Source organism: Actinia tenebrosa, unplaced genomic scaffold (assembly GCF_029948245.1).
Source record: "Actinia tenebrosa isolate PJP-AT-01 unplaced genomic scaffold, QUT_ActTen_1.0 PGA_scaffold10__47_contigs__length_13832649, whole genome shotgun sequence".
NCBI lineage: Eukaryota > Metazoa > Cnidaria > Anthozoa > Actiniaria > Actiniidae > Actinia > Actinia tenebrosa.
In genome coordinates this window covers 6792644-6817468 of record NW_028292570.1, presented here as the reverse complement: position 1 = coordinate 6817468, position 24825 = coordinate 6792644, and the positions used below count along the sequence as shown (strand labels likewise).

The window sequence follows — 24825 nt, the reverse complement described above, 5'->3', positions numbered from 1 at the left end:
TTCTGTATGTCAACAAGATTGGCGCTTACGTGACACACAGGAACCCCACTTGTTATTGCATGTTACATCAATATGCAAAATCAGCAACCAACATTTTAAAACAGTTTTTCTCATTTGACCAAATAAGTTAATTTGGAATATGATTTAGAAGAAAGATACCATGCAGCCCATTAATTTGAACAGCTGCACGATTTAACCATATCGTTAATCAAAGCTATATAAGGAGCTTTCAGATGGGCAGTTATTGTCGAAACATCTAGATGAAAATGCTCACAGATATCACGGAGGAGGGAGACGCTGAATTTCTTCAAGTTATTTTTAGAACTCAAGGTGCAGAGGTTGTACGAGTCATACACTATTGGGTGTATCAGTTGGCACTCATTTAAGATGGTAGATCGTGCATTAGAGTAAGCCACCTGGTCTTCCGCTGCAACTCTATCTTGAGGTTGGTTCACTTGCCCCTTCTTTTGCTTTGAAGCCCTGCGAGAGAAGTGACTGTATCTGCTGGGAGGTCAGGAATTCACTCAGAGTAAATCGCCTATTGCCGTCTGGATCTTTAGCATAGCGCATGTCTTTACTCATGGTCGCGGGATCAAGCTTATGCCCTGTCTCCTTACCAATGTCAAACTTCTCATTGAGATATGATATCTGTTTTTCGTTAAATCGCTTGTTGAATTTAGTGGTTCTAAGTGCCCATCCCTCGGGTAGCATGTCTTCATTGTTGAACAGTGGAGTATCGGAGCTTTTCAAAACAGGCTGTTCACCAACACCTTGCAACACTTTCTCTGTATACATCACTTTGGCCTTGTCCATGAGACCTTGTCTTTCTGGCCGCAGCTCACATACTCCATATTCCATATGGTTTACAAGAGATGAATGTCGATGATAATTCTTTATGCACCCCTCATGGGGACAGGTGAACAACTTTTCTTTTTCCTCGTCAATGTCGTCATCCTCATTATCATCGCCTTCGTCATCGGCGTTGACGTTAACCGCCTTAGTGGTGTTTTGGCTTCTGGATGGAGTGATGTCCACGAAATCACCAACAGAAAACTCACAATTGAAAGTTTTAAACGTTGTGAGGCACAAGCTGCCAGACACTGAAAATATACTGTATTGAAAATTATATGTGACTATCATCATCATCACCACCACCACCTGACCACCAGCACGACCAACAACAACAACAACAACACAAGCAACACCTATCATCGCCATCTTCGCTACCAGGACCATCATAATCATCATGTCATCACCACACTGCCATCATCATTGTCAAAACCACTATCACCACCACCACCACCACCAACAACAACAACATAAGCAACGCGAATGGCATCACCATCATTACCATCTTCGCTACCAGGACCATCAGCATCATGTGACCATCATCATCATCATTATCATCACCACTACCATCATCAAAGGCATAACCATCATTATTATCACCATCACTATCATCATTATTATCACCATCATCATCGCCATCGCCATCGCCATCGTCATCGCTATCCACTACCAACATCATCATTATTTTTAGTGAAATATGTTTACCATTTAGTTTAGCCCAAGGTATGATCTTTCCGTTGCCTATGTCGTATGCTTTCCACGCGGTCATTTCTTTGTTTTCGATGGCAAAATTATTCAGCGTGCTGATGCCAATTATCTTTATTGCTTCCAAAGGCTTGATTCCTCCTGCATCTACCAGTGCCACTCGCACACCACGTACGCCCCCGTTAGATAAGATGGCTTCTCTTAATTGAGCTGCATTCACTACATCGTGACCTTCGTTTATGTACTGGCGAACATGACATTTGATTGTGGCAGCCTTGCGATCGCATGCCCCCTTACCACCCTGGGGATCACTGAAATCAACCCGGTCAACACTTATTCCTGTAGTTTCCTCCATAAGGCAACAAGCTGCCAACATGGGGCCACTGTGATAGCAGCCGGCGTTGTCTTGGCGATATGCAGCGGAGGTGATATCTGGGTGTTCTTTTTTTAGCTCTGTAAGAGTGTGCTGCATGATTGGTATGACCACGTCAGTATCTTGGCAACAGTTCTCTACAATATGAATGAATACTTGTTGTTGTAGTTTACCGTTTGCCAACCGCCTTATAACAACACGAATGTGCCAAGATATGCCTCTTTTTCCAAACCAGTCCATCTGTGTTTCTCTGTATTTTTGCGGCAAAAACTTCATTGCCCAGTCTTGAGTAATCAAAACTGAGTTTTCGTCTAGTTTGGCTAGAAGATCTGTGCGGGGCTTATCTTGTTGAACGGAACGCAGCTGGTGCTGTTTCCATGCTTCTATTGCGGCTACTGACTGCTGACAAGTAAATATCATATCGTCATGTTCTTCCTCTGGACGTTTTTCAGCTGTACTTTTTACACTTGACTCAATCGAAGCAAGGGTAGATTTTAGTTGTTCGCACGACGAACAGGAGTGATTGTGGAAGTGGTTGCACTTGGAACGGAAGAAAGGTTGCTTCTTGTCACTCAAGGCATAGACACAGCAGTGGTCAGGGACGTTTGAGGCATCAGAAATGTGCACCTGTAAGATTTAATAACAATGAGGTCAGTTTTGGACAAAATTAGAAGAGGTATTGGGTAAGCATGGTTTTAAGCATGCTTTTAGAACCTTGTAGCCTTCCCCTCCCCTAATTTTCCATCTTCGCGTGTCTTGCAGTGGAATTTCGATAAGGACTATCGGTATTGCTTAAATAACAAAGACTGTGCGGTCTCACAACACCCAAGTACTATATAATGAAAAAATATAATTACCTCGTAGTCAGTTTTAATGTACTGTTTCATAGCTTTTAACGCTGTCTCGCAAGAACTGACCCACTGTTGATCGCAACCATAGTTTGCAAGCTTTGCGAGTAATCCAGCCAAATCATCAAATGCCTTGGCTCCCTCAGCTGAAATATAGTCCAAACCCTGCAAAGACTTTCGTACAGTTGCAGTGCAAACTGATAAAATTCGTAAGATGGTCGACGGGCTCAAAGGTTTGGTTCCATCTTCTTTGCAAAACTGTGTGTACTGCGTGGCGATTCTTTGCGGAATCATCGATCGAATTACATTTGGACATTCAATGACTTGCCCATTTGCTAAGTGGAGGTATCGCTGGCCGAACGGGAGATCTTGAATAACATGAGGACTAGTTATAAAGGAAAGGAAGTGATCCAGCTGATTCTCATCAACTTTCATTCTGGGACTCCTTTGCACTGGTACTGGTGCCCCACGCCCATACTTAAGAATATGCAATCTGGCTATCTTGAAGCGATACTCTGTTATACCAGGGATAAATCTCTGGATCTGAGAAAAAGGAACCAGATCTGCAATTATTCCCAAGACCTGTCTACGGGTGTTCCAACTAGTCGCATTCTCGTAGGTCTCAGCTAAGGCCTCAAGATATTTTCTGTCGGCTGAATGCGAAATCCCAAGAACCTTTTCGACACTTTGTGACGTCTGAATAGCGTCCCAAATACTTCCAGCATCACCGGGTGTTATCACTTCCAAAGCGGACATGATTAAAGTTGTAGCCTTATCAACATGATTATTTTTACTGTGCGTGGTCAAATCTTCCCACCGCTTTTTGGGTTGACTGATTGGTGCTGTCCCGCCGCAGACATGGAGGAATTCATTGAGTTTTTTTAATTTCCGACTATTGATGGTTGTAGCTGTCAATCCATTGCTGCTAGATGTTTCATCTGACAGAATTACACTAGTGTCTTCTGCAGCAACTTTCTTGAACTGATTGTTGGTGCTTGTAGCTGTTGCAGATTCACTGGTGCTGCTTGTTCCGTCTGGCAGGATATCGACATTGTCTTCTACAATAGATATCTTACTTAGCAAATCGCCTAGGTTGTCGACGTCGTCTTCGCCTCCATGAATGTTCTGAGTGTTCTGCAAGGAAACACCATAACTCAACAAACGCAGACCAATTGATATACAACTAGTAAGACCGTAAAGAGAAGAGATGAAACTCCCAGGGTTGTACCCATAGATTTCCTCTTTGTAAAAGGGAAATATAGACAGATGCCTGTTTCAAATCTTTCCGGCGAATGGTATTGCATGGTTCCCTTTCAATCGTGAAGCATATGCAAGATATTCGAAAATGATAATATAACTATATACTAACCGACATCGGTCATTATAAATAATGAAACAAATAATACTGACGTACTTGAGTAATCTCGGTATCCTCAGAAGTAGTTCCTTGCGCAATTTGAGCTACATCCGTCAGGGTTTGAGGGCTTGATTCCAGCTCCTCTTTTAACTGAGCACGACAACGCTTGCATATGGCTGAAAGGTTTATAATATTTGTGTGTTAATCAAAAGAAATACCCACTATGCAAAAAAACTGCTCTCGAAAGCAGATCTGAATGAAATATCTTCTAAACAAGAAATTCATTGTACATTAAGTTAAAAGATTCCCATCACAGATTCAATCATACTTACGCAAACCAACAGGAATAAGGCACTTTGTAATCCTGTACAGTTCTTCAGACTGGATGGATGTAATTCCACGGTCTCCTTTGTATTGTCTGGGTTTATGTTTGCACCAACCAACAGGTACTGAGCACATCTTTTTGCATGTGCGCCACCTTATACCATGCAAGTCCCGGTGGCGCGGACAAACAGTAATCTTAAGTTGGATGGGAGAGCTTTCGAATAAACCTTGAAACGAATTGATTGCAAAATCCGCGCGCCTCAAGTGTAAGTTTTGATACTCAAGATTGTGCGTGATAGGTAAACTTGGCAGCCTTGAAAGGGTTGGGAGCTAAACGATGCAGAAAAAATAATGTATCGGCCGAAATAAACATACGAAATTAATTTCTAACTTTATTCAGAATCGGAGGGGGAGGGGTAGGGGAGGGGGAAGGATTCTCTTCCTTTAATCCGTCTCAAAAGTATGTTATATATGGTATTATGAAAAGGCAAAATCGTAACACATCTTAATTATTCCTAGCAATGCCTAAAAGAGTTTCCACGTACAACTAGATGATAGCAGTCAATCAAGAGAAAATGAACTCATATTCTCTTGAGTCAATCCGTAGCATAGTTCGATTCTTGTGAACTGATCTCTCGCGTCAGCATTTCTTACCTGCTCTTGATAAAAGTAGCTGCGCCTCGGTCTTTAGGCTTGCATCTCTAACATTCAATAAATTGAGGTGACCTTTAATTTGTCGCTGACAATTTTCGATTGGCAAACAGGAAAGGTCCTCAGGATAGTCCCTACTTGCACCGCACTGTCCATCGACAAACCTCGAGTACTCACAAGTAGCCATTTACATACCCATAGAGTCGCCGAGTGTCGACTTCAAGAACTCAAAGACATAGATTTTTTTTTCGAAGAACCTCTTCGACAGAATCTACTAATATATCGACCATTAAAACTTAGAGCTGTAAAATTCTAGATCGCTGATTTGTTAACTAGACATCTGCATTTCGATGTAATTTGACCTCTGGGAGATCTACCACGAGGCTGTCCCCAGTTGCGAAAGTGGTAAATTACTCGATTGCTAAGTTTTCCTCATTTTGACTTAACAACTTTGAAGGATTATTTAGAAATATAGTAGCATAGCAAAAAAAAAAAAGAACACCCTTTGAATGTACAAACAGAAGACTGTAAAATATCAGAAAAACAATATGTAACATCAAGTGGGGTTCCTGTGTGTCACGTAAGCGCCAATCTTGTTGACATACAGAATCATTAATCCGGATCATCTTGACCTGGACGATTTGTCTAAAGAAATAATCTCCTCTGATGACCTTTGTTCTACTCTTATAAACCTCGGCATGTGATATTCAGATCATTTAGAGAGTTTCTGGTCGTGGACGATGAAACGAAGGTGGAAGAGTATTTCACTCGTGTGTTATTTGTGATGGCTTCGAGTCACGATGTAAAATCCCTGGTAAATACGAGAAAAGCTACTGATAACTGGATAGATGTAAGTGAATGTGTTTCTTTTTGTCTCTGTCATAAATAATAACTTGATGTGAAGCACTTTCACGGGCAAAAATATCTTTTTCTTACTTTATTTGTGTATTGACTGACCACGTGACAGTAATTTCATGTAATGTATTCACCGTTTTGGTGCACATTTGTTTCGCGCTCCAAAAAACGAAGTATTGAGTGGCCCCAAAATATTATTACATGTATTTAAAGAGGAGACATTGGACTACAGCTGGATAACAATTTGGTCACCGTAGGCCACATATCAGTGGCGATATTTGCCATAAAACTTGGGCCTTTTTATGTTAATGAAAAATCGCTCCAAAAAGCAAAATATTGAAAAATCTGTAAAATATTAAGTATTCTACGGAAATTAAATATCAACCCCTTGAAATGTGCACCAGTATCTCAAGTTATTGAGTAGTTTATAATTATTTAGTTCCATTAAGTTTTATAGCTTCAGGCGAAATTTCAAACTACTATGGTCAAACCACGGTAAACTCTCCCTCCGAGCCATGAAATCAAATTTGTCGCCGTTTGCAAAAAATATAAATCCAATGAAACTTAGACCTTTTTTTCTTGAAATAGTTCCCTAAGACCTATATTTTGACAGAGTTTGAGGGATTTTCATTTTTATCATTTTACACACCTAAGGCAGCAGTTACAGACGGCCGCTCTTAAATTTAACTGAAATAGGTGAAGATTTCAAAAAGTTGACAATTTATATTGTTCAAAACATATCCTTTGAATACTTCGTGGCATCCCAGATTTTTAAAAAAACCTAGGCATTTTCGTTTTTTAAAATTCTGCCCATTCGGGCAAATATTCAGCGTCAAATACCCCACTCTGCAGAACTGGACTATGGTCAAATGCCCGGGGTATGCCTGGGGGGGATGGGCACTGTTGGAATTGACTCATGCATAATTTTGGCAGTAATTACACACCATAGAATTCTGCCGAGTCTTCTTTTCTTCTCTCGCCTGTAGAGGAGGTAAAAGGAGGCTCTTCTAGCAGAGTAATGAATGGTCTTTTTCTGGTCCAAATCCTTTTTATATCAACCTTTCAGTCAATATGTAAATCTTGATGGCGACGTAAGTATTAAATAGAGATTGAAATGCAATCTACAGGGTTCCCAGCCATTTTGAAAATAAAAATTCCCTGATTTTTCACTGACTTTTCCCTGACTAAATATCAGTTTTCACTGAACTTGTTGGGCCGCATGGGCAAGCATGGGCCACCTGCCTAACTTTTACCTAGGCCCTGCTCTTATCATATTACACAGGATACCCAACGTAATTAAACTGTCCTGCATAAATGATACTATTGCACCAGTCATTTGACATCCCCTGCACCCCCCGTCCCCCCCCCCCCCGAGGCATACACGGGGGCATAGCGTGGATTTCACCGCATTTTTGCATATATTTGGTTCCATGGTGGTCGGGTAAAGCAGCTTCAATTCACAGCTTAGGCTGCAACCCAGGGACTGACCGGGGACTGGGACAGAGTGAGCTCCTCATGTGAGTTTACGTAGTCATAATGGATGAGATGAAGATGGTAAGATTTTGGGTTGTCCTTCACAAATTTGCAAGATGTGATCCTATTGGAGGGCACACATGTGTAGAACAATAGAAAGCAATGAGCTTTCCCCAACCCCACCCCTAAACCTAACCAATCACAAGGGACGTTGCAAATTTGTAAAGCCCAACCAAAGATTTTCATCGCATTTAATAATTATGTTTTTTTAAGCCATCGATCAGAAAATGGCTTTTCACTATTCTATGATAGAGAAAAAGACAGATAAAGAAAAAGACAAACAAAAAGGGAAGCAAATAAGCTGGTACTACATGGAATAAATATTGTACACTTAAATCTAAACCTTTGTCAGCGAACACATTTCTGCCGCAAAAGATATAAAATATCCAGTTGACCTTAAAATAAACTGCTCAAAAGATGACACAGGGACTTCACTTTTATTTTCTTCCCCATGGGGCGGGGCTTTCATTACCTTTCCCTGAGGGAAAAAGTGAAGTCCCCGGGTATACCTCAGGGAGAGGTGCGGGGGATGTCAAATGACTGGTGCATAAATACTTCAATATTTTTTTTCATTATTTGAAAAGATTTATCAGTCTATTCGAAAATTGCAAACAGTATGAGTATCACACAGATACTCATGGTTAACTTCAAACAAAATTCCCTGACTTTTCCCTGACTTTAGGTGAAAATCACAATTTCTCTGACTAAATAGAAAATTACTTGACTTTTCCCTGACTGTGTTTTTTCCTGACTTTTCCCTGACCCCCGGGAACCCTGATCTAATAACCTGATTTTCGTAAAATTTGAATCCGACAGAAATAAGTTAAATTCATAAATGTTAAAAAATGTTTTTATACTTACGTTCCTTATATTTCCTCAAAATATTGTCTGGACGGTAAAGACCATAAACCGGTACCATGTCCAAAGATTTTTTTCCATTTACAGCACTGATTTCTCTCCAAATAACAAGTTTACGGATATGCCAGAACTCCATGTCGAGCCTTGATTCTCTGTAAAATCTTCACAGAATGCTTCAGAACTATTACTTGGTTGACTACACAACCCGAAGATCTTACACGACAAACAAAATGGCGGCTGGAGAGCTTTTTTATAAACTTTTTTGAGACGTATTTTCGCGTCCAGCTGCTCACAAAAACCGCTGAAATACAGCCAAAAATGCTTTCAATGAATTAAATTCCACCTCACTTTGTACAACATATCCTACCAGGTAGAAAAAACAAGAAAAATCTTCTTAATAGAACTGCTTTTAGTTTTACACACGGTTCGAGTGACGACACAGCTCCATCTTCCAGAATACGCATGCGCAGATTAAATACCTACCCATGATGCTTAGCGTTACTTCCATCGTTGCACGTTTGTTGAAAAGGAAGGGGTTGTTTTCTCTGATTTATTCCAAAGAATCTCCGTTTTGAAGGTATGAAAAAGCTTGCACTTGATAGATTCTACTAATTTGATGTATTTTGATCAATACTTTGTAAAATATGCCTTTCTTAATTAGTTTATACCACGAAATTTTGAGAAGATATTGAGATTTTGTTTGGCATCGCAACCGAAAAAACATCGGTCGCAAAGAAAGGGGATGGAACATAAGCTGACCACTGACGTGGATCTGGCCACCATTCGTGGACCCCCCCCCCCCCCCCCCCATACTACCAGCTTGAAAAGGAATATATATATGTACTGCTGCTTTGCTCGATATTGAATGATGATAAAGATTTTGAACGTGCATAATATGAAAATCATCGATCTTTACCTTCTCAGTGCATAACAGTTATTCTCGATCTCCATGCCTTTCATGTACAAAGCAAACATAAGTTCTTTATCTTGTAAATCATAGTCATAACATTCTTGTCAAATTTTGGGAAATAATTACATGTATTTTAAACGCTTTTCGTATCAGCGTAGGATTTGCCGCCATTTTGTCAACAACTACCACAGGAAGCCCAATCAACTCCTTACATGAAATGTAACACAGGAAACCCAAAATTGATAATAAAAAGATACCAATGGCGGAAAGCAAAGCTCTGTAAATGGGAATGGCTATATTCCATGGACCTAAAGAAAGTTGCCTGTAAGTTTTTGCTATGCCAACATCTGATTGCATTTAAGATTAATGTCTTATTGTATTTTGGCAGATTGTTTCTGTCGTCGCACATCTAGCCTATCCCACTTAAGCTCATTTAATAGCTCGCTAGATCTTTTGTCATAATTTGAAACGAAGTGTCTAAATGATAAGCAGCCGGTCACCGAACTCAAATGACTAAATGGCCGGCAGTTGAATCTTTTTAAAAAAAATAAAGGTTATACAAACTAAATTCTGCATTTTGCATTTCTGGTTCTAGGGCGAAAAAATCGTGCTTGATTTGCAGGTGGCATATTTTTCGTCACATATGCACACTGCCGGTCACCAAACTCAAATGACTAAATGGCTGGCAGTCGAATTTGAAAAAAAAAATTATTCAAAAATGAGTTTCAAAAGTAATGAAAATATATTATCTCGAATAGATTGTATAAATTGTATTTGGGTCAAAATTGGAGCGTTTGTTGTTTGTTGTAACTTTTGACACGCTCAATCAAACAGTCTGCGGGTCACTAAAGTCTTGAGACTAAATGACCGGCAGTTTCAGATTTTATTAAAGATCACTCAAACATCAGTTTGGATCTATTTGGATCAAAATTAAACAGTTATTGACTTCCCTAACATTTAGCAGTGTTCACTCCCCTAAAATATTGGTGTGGTCTGCTTTCTTGGAGAGAGGAGGAGAGAGTTAGGGTATCCCCCTCAAAATGGCCATTTTGTCTCTAAAAAGAACATAAAATTACCTCAACATTAACACAACATAAAAGCTGTGTTTTCAATTGCCCAGATATAAAACGTTGTCATAACAAAGAAGAGATATCACTTAGTGTTTCTTTGCATGGAGGTGCAATTATCTTTTAAACTGTTGGCATGGCAACCATAAGTTTGAATTTGATTTTTCTGTCATTTCATTATTTTTGGTTGTGAATATCTCAAAACTACAACACCGAAATGATAAACTGAAATGGGTGTCGGCCAATTCAGTCTATGTCTTCAAACACTCAATTAAGAAAAATATTTGCAGGCACACATTTATGAGTTTTCTCAACCCTTCTGCTTCCTTCTCCAAATAACATAAGTTTGCTTTTGTTTCACTCTTTCAAAGATTGATCTATCCAATTTTTTTTTTTTGGCAATTACATTGTCAATTGAGATCTAGTTGGAGTATTTCACCTTGCATGGCGTGCAGATCCAGTTACGGTTTTTAGGTTTGGTTTTCAAAGACGTATAAGCAAAATGTAACCAAAGTAGGCACCTGTCACATTCAATGCTGTCTTCCTGTTCATCGTCAATAACTTTAGTGCAAACGGCACATTGATAACCAACTTTGTTTTTTTCTTCAATAGCTTTTAGGACGAGTAGCCAGGATCCTTTAGTGAAATATTTGGCAACTCTATGAATATCCATGCTCTCCTTCTCTCTTACAGCATCAGATATATTTCCTATGGGTAAAACGTCATGCTCCTCTAAACGATGAATACCTGTTAGCGCCTCTCCTGCTGCTGTGGCTGGTGTCAAACATGTCAGAATATATCGATCTTTGTCAATCAGACTGAGATTGCTGAAAGTAAGTGCCTTTTTCATATCTTTGCATTTCCGTTTTTTTGTTACAGGGAGACCAATCACGGTTACTTCAGCTCCTTTGGGCCGTCGCCTTTTTAAATTTTTCGGTGGCATCTTTGTAGAGGATAAGTATGGACCTACGTCGTCATCAACACTTACATAACTGTGAAGAAGCTCATTTTCTATCCCGCCCTCAGCAACTCCGTCATTTATTTCGTCCAACACATGGGTTTTAGCGTCATCTGTTTCTTCTTTTTCTTTTGCGTCATCCGCTTCTTTTTGTTTTGCGTCTTTTTCAACCTCTGGTTCTATTCCCATGTTTTCAACATCTAGGGGTATTTCTTGAGCATCTTTAGTATTTCCACTCTCTTGTAAGTGTACAGAAACCTTGTGTCCGTGTTTCCAATGATCGATTACAGCTTTTAACACTTGGAGTCGGTCATGGAATGTACTCATACCCCCCTCACTTGCAAGTGATGCAAGAACTTGGGTGTGTATCAAAGCCTTCCGGAATTTCAACGCTTGTGAAAGTGGCTTTTGTGAAGTGCTCTCCCCTTTAGCTATTTGAACAATTTCTGTGTAGTCTTGATCGTTGGAAAAGGACACATCCTTGTAAAGGCGATTTCCTGTTTCATATATGTCCATAGACCATCTTTTATGTATTATATTTTGTGCGTAAGGTGAAAGCTTTAAAACTTTTCGAACCTTAAATATATGCTTACAAGGTAAGGACATCCTTGTAAAGAAAGCACAGTCACGTGAGGTATCAGTAGTAGCGTGATGTGTCTGATTGGTTGCAGACGCAGAAACGCTAAATTCACGGGTGTTCCTCTGTGATATAACTCTTACTTTCTCTAATTGTTGATATTGTTCTTGCACAAATTTGAATGCATACGGCGTCAGGTTTTTAGAAAAAATCTCAAGGTCTTTTTCGATGCTTTCCAGCTCAGTCCACTTTTTTGTGATAGACATGACATAACGCTGGTTTCGCTCTTCTCTGAGACATTTCAAAACTAGCATGAATTCATTGCAAAACTGAAGCAAACTTGTGTATTTGGTACGAACACTCCTAATCTTTGCAAATGCAGACTCGAGCCTATTGTTCATAACTTCTCCCAGGTTAAGCACTCTATCTTTAAAACAGGTGACCCATTGCTCTTTTATTGGGTGCCAGTTCTCCATCACATAATCTATGACGCTCATGATTTTCGTGTTCCTCAGGTCATCCATGGATTTATCATACTATTCTGGTGATTTTCCATGTGTTGCAGCAGATAGGATCTCTAGTACCCTCAGTCGCTCTGCCGACGTTATTCCCAGTTTCTCACAATTGATCTCTCGCTTAAAAGACCTCAATGTATGAAATGTGCAAATTAGTAATTGCGCTCTAGGAAGAGAAGACGCAAATGTTTCTTGCTCTGTGAAGTCCTTATCTGACATAATAACTCTGGTTTTTACCCATGAAGGATCGTGCTTCTTGAACGACTCTACGGCAGCTCCTATCGCTTCTTTCGTTTTTTCAGCGAGAATAAACATACCCACTATCTCACTAAGGCCATTGCCGTCTCTAGTAAGTAGGAGATACACAGGTAAACGTAACTCGATAAGTTTGTAGGTAGCGTCAACCAGGAGCATCTCTGGATACTGTTCAAAAATATCCTTCATATAACTATCTTGGTGAAATAACCCTTTGAAATTATCTTCCGCATATGTTATAATGTCAGTGACAGACCCAGGCTGTTTACCTAAAAATTCTACTACGTCAGCAAGGTCATTTGTTTTCAAATCCCTAAAAGCAGTTTGCTTGATGTTCGACAGATCCTTTAAGGTGACCTTTTTCCCTGTGGCACGTTCAATTTGATCATTAAAGTGCACCTGCACCCTATTTTTTTACATTCTTAACTGTTTGTACGGAATTGTTTTGTGGTATTTCGGTCACATTTGATAAGAAAATTGAATGCGGAAAATTGTTTTAAAAATACGAAATGTGTGGTCCATTACCGCAGAATCAAAGCGGGAGTCTGGGTCCGAGTGTGACGTCACCCCAGGCCATGACTTGTTGCTTGGTGCATGAAAGTTAGTAAACAGATCGAGTACTTTTGAAAGACAAGAGCTTTTTGAAGACGAATTCGTGAAGATGGACTCTGATGACTCTGATCTAGAGACATCCAGTGACTTACAAGATGAATACGATGTTGAGGACGAATGTTTTGACTGTTCTGAGCAGTCCGATTCAGGAGAATATTTGTCAGTCGAAGGAAATGATGATACCTCTGAGTGGTACGAAGGGCATCATTCAGAAGAACAACTGGCAGACGAAGAATGGACGAGACAGTATGAAAATACTGAATGAGAAAATGCCAAGATTGAGGAAATGCTTCACAAACGATTGACTGCCATTAGTGTAGTAAGCGAATGGTGAGTTTTCTGTGCTATTGAAACGTAAAAGCGCACCATGAATCTATAATGCCAGAGCGGTTTCGCCAAACCGCACAATGTTTTTGAATGAGCTCGAGGATGACACAACCAAGATTGCGACTTTTGTAAGCTTTACAGTCTCTTGTTACGTGTATATTGAACATTCGTCTTTTTACTGTTTGTTTTGAAGGTGCAAGTGTGGCAATTGCTCTACTGAGATACTAGTAAATATAAGCGAATGCTATTGCTGCAAAGAACTCGATGGATGCGACGAAGCTCTCCATTTTCAAGAAGTACTTCAAGACCTTGATGAGAATGCTGAGCTGAACTGCATAACCGAACATCCTGGCTTCTCAGCAGTATGTCTCCAAAAATGGAGTCTTAAGCTAGCAGCTGATAAGTACAAAACCAGAGATCGGAAAAGATATCAACAATCAGGATCAGAGGAAAGGTAAGCTGAATGTGTGGCTTCTTTATGTACACATTATACTTTAACCAAAGAAATTATGAAAAACCTCATCAATAAAAAGTTAAAGATGCCAAAAATATTTTTATAAAGCAGTTTGTCCTTCTCGACATTATTTCCAAGGATGAGGGTATGTGGACCGCGTGGCACTAATGAAATAGTAGAAGATAATATAGGTAAGTTGTAGTGCTTGGGAACGAGGTTATTCCGGGCGAAAGCCCTTGGAATTAAATTCGGAAAAATTAATTTCCGACCTCGCTGGGATCCGAACCCACGACCTTCGGAATTGTACTACCGATGCTCTACCAGCTGAGCTAGAGGTCAGACTGAGAGCAGGCCGGGGTGAAATAGATGTTAGGTCGCGGTAATTATGATGCAAAGATGAGAGTATGTGGACCGCGTGGCACTAATGAAATAGTAGAAGATAATATAGGTAAGTTGTAATGCTTGGGAACGAGGTTATTCCGGGCGAAAGCCCTTGGAATTAAATTCGGAAAAATTAATTTCCGACCTCGCTGGGATTCGAACCCACGACCTTCGGAATTGTACTACCGATGCTCTACCAGCTGAGCTAGAGGTCAGACTGAGAGCAGGCCGGGGTGAAATAGATGTTAGGTCGCGGTAATTATGATGCAAAGATGAGAGTATGTGGACCGCGTGGCACTAATGAAATAGTAGAAGATAATATAGGTAAGTTGTAGTGCTTGGGAACAAGGTTATTCCGGGCGAAAGCCCTTGGAATTAACCTCGTTCCCAAGCACTACAACTTACCTATATTATCTTCTACTATTTCATTAGTGCCACGCGGTCCACATACTCTCATCTTTGCATCATAATTACCGCGACCTAACATCTATTTCACCCCGGCCTGCCCTCAGTCTGACCTCTAGCTCAGCTGGTAGAGCATCGGTAGTACAATTCCGAAGGTCGTGGGTTCGGATCCCAGCGAGGTCGGAAATTAATTTTTCCGAATTTAATTCCAAGGGCTTTCGCCCGGAATAACCTCGTTCCCAAGCACTACAACTTACCTATATTATCTTCCATTATTTCCAAGGATTGCATGGGATATGATAACTTTTGCAGTGAACCCCCAAGCTCATGAAATTACCTTAATAAATCAACCTATTTTATATTCATTAGTTATTGATCATAATTTTGTTGTTATCACACACTAAACTGTTTCATTATGATTATATGATTATGATTTATGATTTATATAGCGCCCTTTAATATGTGGATATAATCAAAGGCGCTTTACATGGAGTTGTGAATGACAGATTGCTTTATGCAATTTACAAGCACGAGAGATGGTTAGTATGAAGTGGAGGCACTGAGGGTGGTAACTGCCAGGGTTTCTTTTTACGTCCTCAGTAGTTGTTTTATGTCCCCCATTTTTACTGTAGGTTAGGAAGGGTTAGGAGACAGGGCCTACGGTTTAAAGTCCTTGTCCGAGAAGACTTGAAGGTCTAACCATTTGAAGATATTATTACAAAGGCAGCACCTTCTCCTCAGTTATTTTAAGACCCTGAGTGTTGGTCCGGCCGAGGCTTGAACCACGACCTCCTGCACAACAGACCGACGCTCTTACCAACTGAGCTAACTGGGTGGCGGTTATTGACATTCCAGCTTCCTTCGTAGCATTGCATATAGGGAGTTCACAAGACTAGTGCATGGGTATTTGGGATACAAGAGACGAATTCCACTACCAGCCTGTGCTTACACACGCATCAGAAAATGCTTCAGAATTTCTGAAGATGAACTACACAGTGGGTTTGAAATGGATCTTGAGCCTTTAGTTTGACTGCACAATGACGATATAAAATTAAAAAGTATTTAATACAAATTTGTAGATGAAACAATTTAGTGTTTTAATAGTTGATGTTTTTTTTTTTAACTTCTTTGGTTTTTTGGACAGTCAATGACATTCTTGTGTCCTTTCATAGGATTTTTGCATAGGCTGCAATGTGGGGTTCTCTTGGCATGTGCTCTATTTGTTGGTTGGTTTTGTTCAGGGACATCTAAAGAAAAAATATTAAAAATGTATAAGTAATATAAGATTAATAAATTTAGCTAAGATGTAAAAAGTACCTGCACAAGTAGGGAGAACATCCTCAACCACAATGCTTTTCCTTTGCAAGTGCTTTTGAATAGCCTCCTCTCTTGGCTGCTTCTCCAGCATTGAATTTATTGGTGCTGGAGTCATCCGTCTTAATTCATCTTGGTTAGCAGTCAAGTCTTCTTTTGATGAATTCATGAACGTCTGGAAAATTTCTTCCACGTAACCTATAATAAAAATTGAGGCTAAAATTATGATAGTGACAAAAATGTAACCATTGAAGCCCAACACATAGCCTACCATAGTCTGGTTTAACTCGGACATCCCTTATCGTGGCTTCTCCATTTTTGAACTTTGGATACACCACCTTTTGTCTGTTGTTGCCTCCCGTTGTTTCTACCTCTCTCCGAAGATTAAGGTTGAAATGTATAGCAGCAAGAATGTGTCTGAAAAGAAAATATCCACATTTTAAACGCATTCGGTTAAGTTTTGACAGGGTTTTACCTTAGTCATTTCATTTTGGGGTTCATTGGACTCCCAACCCAATACCTTACCAAGTTATCTAAAACTGAATCCTATGGCATATATGTTTTTCAAACTCTCTTTATTCCAAAGATATTTTCGTGTCCCTAGAAAGCAATCTTTTTTTGGGGGGGGGGGGGGGGGCGTCCTATTCCAATTTTTTTACATATAAAACCCAAATTTGGTGATCTTATTTATCAATCAGGTTTCTCGCCAAAATTCTAAATACAAACCGGCAATACATTCCAACATATGAATATGCAATAATTTTGGGAGCAAACTGATTGACGAGGGAATGGAATCCTTCCAAGCAACTGGTCTGCACCCAAGGGGAAGCTTGCTGAATACCCTTTCTCAGATAATCTTTTGTCAAGGCTTTACAAATTCTTTCATACACCTCTGACCCTACAGACAGAGAAAAAAAGGTAACTTAGAAAGTGTTTTAAATTTTGAGATTAATAATCTTACACTCCTGCTTACTTCTTGGGTGAGAACTTTACACAGGGTGACAATAGTTTAGTTTGGATTTTATGAAACTTAAAGCCAAATAGATTACATTATGCAAAATGTACCTTTAGATAACCAACGTCTGGGTTGAAGTATCCCATGATTGCACTTGTTAAAAATTGGATCATCTAGGCTATTGTGAACATTCACTATGTGACTGAGAAAAGATTTAAACTTTGCCCAGATCACAGTACCAGAACCATTTGAAGTAGGTGTGGCACTCCAGTACAGATGCATCTCACAGGGCTTTATCCACTCCTTTACTTCTTCATAATGCTTTTCTTTAGAAATTTTTGTGAGGACTTTCCTGATTTCTAAAATGCATAAAATTAATCTACATGTATAGTGGCAGTGCACATATATTCAACTCTAATAAGCCTGAAGCAAGATGACGTTTTACCCCCGACTCTATACCATAATAGTTTTTTAAATTGTTTCATATTAAAACTTTTGATTCCTTAGAAAATACAGGAACAATAGTCATAGTTAAAGAACAAAAGCAATGTGAAAAGGACTATAGTCTAGTAACGGGGGGTAAAACGTCATCTTGCTTAAGGATAATATATAAACTTTTCATGCGTCAGGGCAAGTATGCTCTACATCTACTCATTGCAATAATGGTTTCATAATAATAAATCACAGACAGGTTTAATATTACAGTGCGGCTAATAAAACCGTGGCCAATTGTATAAAATTGACCGGTAAGAAATTCGAACTAAATGCTACCATATGATTGGCTAATAATTCTAGTTTATCAAGTCGCCCTGGATATAGTAATCACACTAACTATTCTGCATATACTGTATATTGGTCATTTGCATACAAGTCAAAGCAATAATGAAGTCACTCATAACCCACTTTTCTTAAGGTGCCATAAATCAAAGTAGTGGACAATGTTTGTCAACACCTTCTTCATATGACAAGCAATACCAGTGTGTCGGTCAGATATAAATGTTAAAATCACAATCCTATTAGGTATTCCATGCATTGTTTGAAGCCTTCAAACTCCATTGCAGGACTATTTCCCACTTGGTTCCTCTGCGAGCAATGAAATAAAAAATTAAAAATATTTGTTTGCTGAAACAAAATTTGTGGTTCATGAAAAATAAAGATGGCAGTAATTGATATTAACTGCTATTTTTCTTATAGATGGTTCAAAAGAGAGTCCTACTGATAAAGTTCATGTCTCACCTGAATTAATGCAAAATGTATAATCATGGGGACAGTGCAACAAAACATGGTATATGCACCATATTTTGCACTGTGCCCCATTCTGTCATGCCGTCCATCATGTAGCGTGGGGTAAACATTCACTCCAAAACTGTCTCATTTCAGTCGAGGGATGGCCGGTTTTCCTAAGGTAGCAAGAGTTGTAAATCATCGCTCAAATGATTCTACTCTAAAATGCACAGAACATATGCACGAGTTCCTTGTAGGCTCCCTTCACCTTTACAAACTTTATCCATCTAGTCCTTCGCTTCTTGGCCTCGGGTCTTTCATCATTAAAATACGGAATACTATGAAGGGCAATCCCTTCAGGAATATTTGGAATGTTGCTACATCCCCAAACTACACATTTGTTGGGCATTTTAGCGTTTGGAAATAAAACGTATTTAAGAAATTTGATAAAAGCAAGCGAATAGTCTACAAAAATCTGTATAGAATCTGTGGTAATCTTTGGTTGTGTTGGCCAGTGGTGACGTCACACGCCGCTCGCCCCAATCTCCTCTGTAATTACGGCCATGGTTCACTTACTTCGGCTAAAATGGTCTATTTTCCAATCTTGGACAGAGTAACAAAAATTCCCGTTTTGATGAATCTAAAAAGTTTTTTCAAAAATCTGCTTTTTGTGCCTTAAAGTTTTACTCCAGATCGGAAAAAAATAGGGTGTAGGTGCACTTTATATAACTTAGGGTTAACTTGCAGCTTTATCGCTTCCGTCACCTCTTTTACTACGTTTGGATCTCTAGTGGCTCATTGACGCAGAAGGCGCTCATAGAACTCTTTCCTTAGTTTGTGGTTATATTCTGCACACACTCTTTGCACTTCAAGATGATTTCCATCCTTTGATAAGGCAAAATTAGCTTCAAATCCACATCCCTGTCTGAATGAGGTTGTTGCTCGCTGCCTCTTCTTTGACTCCACTTCTCTCCCACCAAATTTGCATGTCAGTCGCAAAGAGTAATAGTGAAGTTCTGCTTTAGCTGCTGAAACTCTTTTGGGCAAGCCTGGTACTTCTCTAATCAAGCAATGAATAAGTGATAGATATGTTGACTGATTTTTTGCCAGGTAGATCATTGTTGGCCCAAGAAAAACCGGTGAATGTGAGCTACCTTTCACCTGCAGAATAGTGTTCTTGTATGTTGTCACAAGAAGATAAAAAGGTCCAAGTATAATAGTCAAGTCAGTTCCTAATTCTGATATCTGACCTTTCTTTGTGCAACAGAATTTTGTGATGTTGTCTATCTGTTGGTCTGTGAACAGCATTATTGTTGGCAAGTCGTTGCAAGTTATTTCACGTATGAAACCATACAGGTACGATTTCTGTAATTCAATAACTGAAGCTAGAGGATCTTTTGTAGGAGGCTGGCTTTCCTTTTTTTGACAGCTTTAAGGTGCTTCAATGTTATGACATTCCAAAAGTCAACATCATGTTTCCAACTCATACAAAAACCACTATTACTTGTACTATAGTAAACTATTTTCTAGCAGGACAAAGCTATCAATATATCATATCGATTGATATCAGTTTACACTACTAGCATCTTAAAATATTTATGGAAAGACCATAAATATTATTTTGTATGAAATAATAGACAATTCATAGAAAATTCGCAGATGGTGTTACCCACATTTCATTCTTTTGAAATATGTAGAGTTATCTGACAATACATACATTATTATTTTTCAAATGGAATCTGTGGGAGTATCTACATTAGTATAACGATAAATGGAGCAATTTTCCTAAGACTATGAAACAGTTTCTAGGAATTAATGTGTGATCTAGTCGTAGACTTTAAAAAATCATGATTATGAGGTCTAATACCCTGTTTTAGTTATTGTAAACAACATTTATCATTCAGTTCAAGGTCTGAGAAAACTCACATTATTGTTGAAGCTACAATTTACCCAACATTAAGACTGTCTTCTTCTTTTACAATTGAAAATATAAAACAATTAAAGCTAAAGGACTTTTGAATGTGTTCAATTGATTGAATTTTTTAAGAGCAATTTCCTCCCCCACCAAAAAAAAAACCCTTTATTGACAAGTACTATCTAGCACAACAATGATCTCTATTGTACTGTATTGTAAATTAACTACGTTTACTTTTCTTTCGGCATGGCAATTTGTCATCTGTGATCTGCTCCCATTCTCTGTGCTTGTCTTTTCTCCCCCTTGTGTTCCCACTCTGGATTCTAATCGTGTTGCTGTTATAACCAAACATGCGAATGTCTGGATTATCACTACGCCTTCCAATTTTGCACTGTTTCCCAAAGTACTCTTCGACTGGGTCTTGACAGAAACACTCAGTCAAAACAATTTCCATTCCTTCTTGCAGAAGGAATTTCGTAGCCTCAATAACAGAATTAACTGTTATTCTGAAGCCTTCGTATGTCTGCCAGGAGAGAAACATACGTGCTCTGGCATTCTGGGTGAAGTTTCCTTGCCTGGTGTTGGTACTTTCTTTCCACTGTTGTAGATAATCCAAAAATTCTATTAAAAATTAGAACCTGTAATGAAATGTAGGCAAAAAAATATGTGAAACTTCAAATACAATTATCAGCTTTATAACTTTACAAAGCACGAGGATATAGTACTAATATTTTATGCTTGCTGTGCTTAAATAACTCGATTCAAATGATAATTATAAACTCTTCAGGGAGAGATTAAATCATAAAAGATATGTTTGGTTGAATTCTTTTTAGAACAAACTATTTTCTTTTTTTCTTTTTTGGATGGTGTTTCAGAAACAAGGTGTATTAGTTTTTGTTTTGTTGCACAGGTTTGGAGTGATTTTACTTTGCCAGTGGAAGAATACTACTAGTAATACATAGTTAACATCAAATCTATTGTTTGCTTTTGTTGTTGTTGTTGGTTTTTAATTTGGCTATTAGTAACTAATAATAGTATTACAATTTCATTTCATGGGCACAGTAAAATCACTCTAGTAAAACTACTCTACATAACATAAGCATACCTTCTATCATCCACTGATGTATAGGGAGCAAGGTATGGCTTGCGCTTACTCGCATGTTCTTTGGTACTTCAGACATTCAGACAATCAAAGACATTGTCTACCATTTCACAAAGTTTGGCAGTAGCTGCTGCCTCTGGAAGCCCAAATGCCTTCAACACAGATGCTACTGACGGACTTAAAACTTGTGCAGCAAGGTTGGCCTGCATAACTGAATAAGCATTGAGGTTTATATGCTCATAAGTCAGCCTTGGAAGAAGCTTTAAGCCATTATCAAGATCCTGGTAAAACATCTCAGTTATGTGCTGCCATAGCACATACAGGCCATTGTTCCACATGTACCTGGTGCAGCTTCCAGAGCTTGAGCTTCGAAGACAGGTGTGGGGCATCAGAAATAAAGAATATATATCGATGAGGAGCATACAAGTTAATTGTGCGATAGCACAAATCTCCCTCAGCATTCACATCCAGCGGCTTGTGCAGACAGTAGAATCGTCTGTTGGATGAAGCACCATCTGAAGTGGCTGCAATTACCCACAAACTGAAGAATGTTTCTAAAATACAAACCGCTTCCCAAAACAGGGGCATAAGTTGGGCTGAAGTTACACCAGTAGTAGCAAAGTGATCCAGACCAAACTTGAGCTCTGTGCACATTCCTCTGACAAGGAATGCTAGTGCATGTGTAGCAATCATGTTAACCTTCTCTAGCACTCCAAATTTCAGTTCTGGATCTCCAAGGTCTGTGAAGCCAATGAGGTCACAAGTTTTCTTGTCTAGAACAAGGTTTGCCATCACCTTCATTTCATCGAAAAGCAGCACCACATATCGCTGAACGTCAAAGTAACTGTTTGTCTCCGTCTTCAGTTCTCCAATGACTTCCTTTTGAAAGCCTCTTTTTGGCTTTATGGCATTGCGATAATCTTTTAAGCGTTGTTTTGCAATTCTTCATAACAAGAAGGAGACTTGGCTGCCAAGGAAAGACAAAACCTAATCATCATCGGATGGTAACGTACTCCTGTTGGGCTCTTTGACAACAACTTTTGCTGCTCTTGCCAAAACAAGTTCATAAAAGGAGTAATTTTGGCACTTGAACCTAGGATTTTTGTAAAGTCATCACTTAATTTGTGATCAACCTCAACATTTGATTTCAATATCTCTGCTCTCATTTCATTGAGTTCTCTTTCAAGTTCTGCACATTTCAGCCTCTGTTTCTGCAATGTCAATTTTACTCTTTCAGGGTCTGTTTTAGATATAGGCGCCTTCACATGTGCAGGTTTCAACAACCTATTTTCTTTTCCTTTCCTCGAAGCATTGGCAGAAATCAAATATTCTGAGCAAGCACTACAAACATTAGTAGTGTCCTCTTGTTCACAAAGAAGTGAGCATCCACGAGCTCTCCAGAATCCCCTGTTGGGAAACTGTTGTTCTTCATTGTCTGGCTCCTCCATTAAGTCATGACAAATTGGAAGGACATGGTGATAAAGTTTGATCTGAGTGATCTGTGGGATGCAGATGTCGCAGACCGACGCTCTTACCAACTGAACCGGGCAGGGGTTAAAATTGTTTTTTCAGTTTCACTAAATCTTTTATTAACGACTTTCAACTTTCGTTTTCATCTTCACTTAAATGTTGTAATACTCGTTGCAGTGGTCTTCTCCTTGAAGTATTTGATCTGAGTGATCTGTGGGATGACTCTGATCACTAGCATACTGTAAATTGAATGAAAAATAACATGCCGACAATAGGATCAAAGCCTTGCTGTAACTGACATTATGACCATTATGTTTTTATCAGAAATATTTTTTTTGTTAATTCGTAAAGGAAAGTTTACATCAAATACTACTATGGTAATAAGTACCATAAGATAAGCTTAATCCTATGCAATATTTTTTAAATGTAATAAAGCTGCGATAAAGCAAGACTTCAATAGTTTGATAGTTTTTTAATTATACAAACAAATAGAAAACATATAGAAGAAAAAAGTAAAATCAACTGTTAAGAGTATTACTTCAATATGTTTTCATTCACGGGTTTTTTTAAAAAAACATTAAACACACTAATGTTCACGTACTGGACCATACAAATGAAAATACACTCTCAACAAATCATGAATCTCCAGGGCACGGGTTCAAATCCCGTTCAAGACTCTTTCAATTTGTAGCTGCATAATTTGTTTCATATACTGCGAGGATCACCTCAATTCGATAAATTACAACCACAGTACAGATATATATTTCATATATATTCTCATACACAAATCATAAACAATCTTTTTATTTGAACTACTTTATACTCTTTCCACTGCAGCCGGCTTAAGTTTTGGATCAGACACTAACCTCATCTGTAGAGTAACCAGGTCTGCCTCTTTCTTAAGCAGTTCTATCAGAAGATAGAATGGGAAGTGGACTCTCCCTGAAGTGCTACAGTTCAGGCCATTGTGCTATTAGTGTTGATTTATCGTCAAAATACAGTAAAAAATGAAACCGAAAAAACTTATACAATTAAAGGTCTGACCTTTTGTATACCCAGGACAAAATGAAGGTCATTTTGTTTGACTGGAGGCTTAAAACGGGCCTGTTTTTGCAACATCAATAAACTTGACAATTGCCAGTCCTCAAAAAACCGTGGTGCTTTTTCACAGGAGACTGGTTAAGTGGAATTGCCCTATTTCACTATGACGTCACTGCTTGTTTATGTGGGGGGATAGAATCGCCAAATCCAATTGAAAATTCAACAAAATTTGCTCCTAGCGAAACAGTTTAATCTAAAATGGCCTGGTTTTCAGATATAATATGTGTTAGTATATACTAAAAAATATTCTGAGCGTTTACTGGCTATTCTTCGTGGATTGATACGGGTTTTAGAACAATTTTCGGTGAATTTGCGTTGATTTGACCCCCTCCGACGACCATGATCCTTTGCGTTTAAACAATAGATTGTTTTGGTGTGACGTCATAGTGAAATAGGGTAATTAACCAATACACCTTTGTCATAATGGCGGCGGTCGATTTGAGACTGGTGACTAGGGCACGGAGTCGAGGCCACAAAGGCCTAATTTTTTTGGCCTCAAGGTTTTTGAGCGATTTTATTATTTTGAAATACTTTTTTTTATGATATAACTTCAATTTCAAAGTATAATTCAAACATGAACAATGCCAACTCCCTGTTGTGTTCCGTTCTGCACCATGAAAGGCTATCGAGATGACAATAACAGTAAGATCTCTTACTTTATCTTCCCCAAAGACAAGAATATCAGAAAGCTTTGGGTTCACGCTATGCGTCGTGAATAAGGTAAATCTTTTCAAAAAGTTTCTTCAACGAACGTTTGTTCAAGGCATTTCAAGGAGGAAGACCTTAAGAGAGCACTTGCTGGCAAGATATGCTTGAAACCCGGAGTAGTGCCTTCGGTGTTTCCCTGGCGTAACTCACCAAGAAAACGTAAATCACCATCGCTAAGATCTTTCGATTTTCCTTCGTGCAGTGCTTCAAATAACGCTGAGG

The 24825-nt window shown here is 38.9% G+C and overlaps 3 protein-coding genes and 2 pseudogenes across 6 annotated transcripts in view; 1 reads left to right on the top strand and 4 right to left on the bottom strand.

Moving 5' to 3' along the window:
- The window catches only part of LOC116290377 (uncharacterized), a 29103-nt gene extending 20246 nt beyond the window's left edge, over positions 1 to 8857 (bottom strand). The window contains exon 1 of the mRNA XM_031697406.2: positions 8357 to 8857. Coding sequence (XP_031553266.2) covers positions 8357 to 8489 — 133 coding nt within the window. The 5' untranslated portion in view covers positions 8490 to 8857. The remainder of the gene's footprint in view (positions 1 to 8356) is intronic.
- On the bottom strand, positions 436 to 5294 carry LOC148912890 (uncharacterized). Its single transcript, XM_089026743.1, has 5 exons — positions 5111 to 5294; positions 4190 to 4335; positions 2785 to 3909; positions 1352 to 2554; positions 436 to 1053 (listed from the first exon to the last, which is right to left on the bottom strand). The coding sequence occupies exons 1-5, from the start codon at positions 5292 to 5294 to the stop codon at positions 436 to 438; spliced, it is 3276 nt and encodes a 1091-aa protein (XP_088882869.1).
- A 5-nt stretch (positions 8858 to 8862) lies between the features above and the next one.
- Positions 8863 to 24825, top strand: part of LOC116290352 (uncharacterized) — a 33193-nt gene continuing 17230 nt past the window's right edge. The window contains exons 1-3 of one of the 3 annotated variants that reach the window (XM_089026679.1): positions 8863 to 8930; positions 9417 to 9587; positions 11024 to 11163. The gene's annotated coding sequence lies outside the window, so the exon portion shown is untranslated. The remainder of the gene's footprint in view (positions 8931 to 9416; positions 9588 to 11023; positions 11164 to 24825) is intronic. The other 2 variants (XM_089026680.1, XM_089026681.1) reach the window with 2 other exon arrangements.
- Positions 16462 to 18394, bottom strand: LOC148912889 (uncharacterized; annotated as a pseudogene). Its single transcript, XR_016119159.1, has 4 exons — positions 18320 to 18394; positions 17987 to 18166; positions 17194 to 17442; positions 16462 to 16545 (listed from the first exon to the last, which is right to left on the bottom strand). The product of XR_016119159.1 is annotated as an uncharacterized LOC148912889 (transcript).
- On the bottom strand, positions 20443 to 24774 carry LOC148912888 (uncharacterized; annotated as a pseudogene).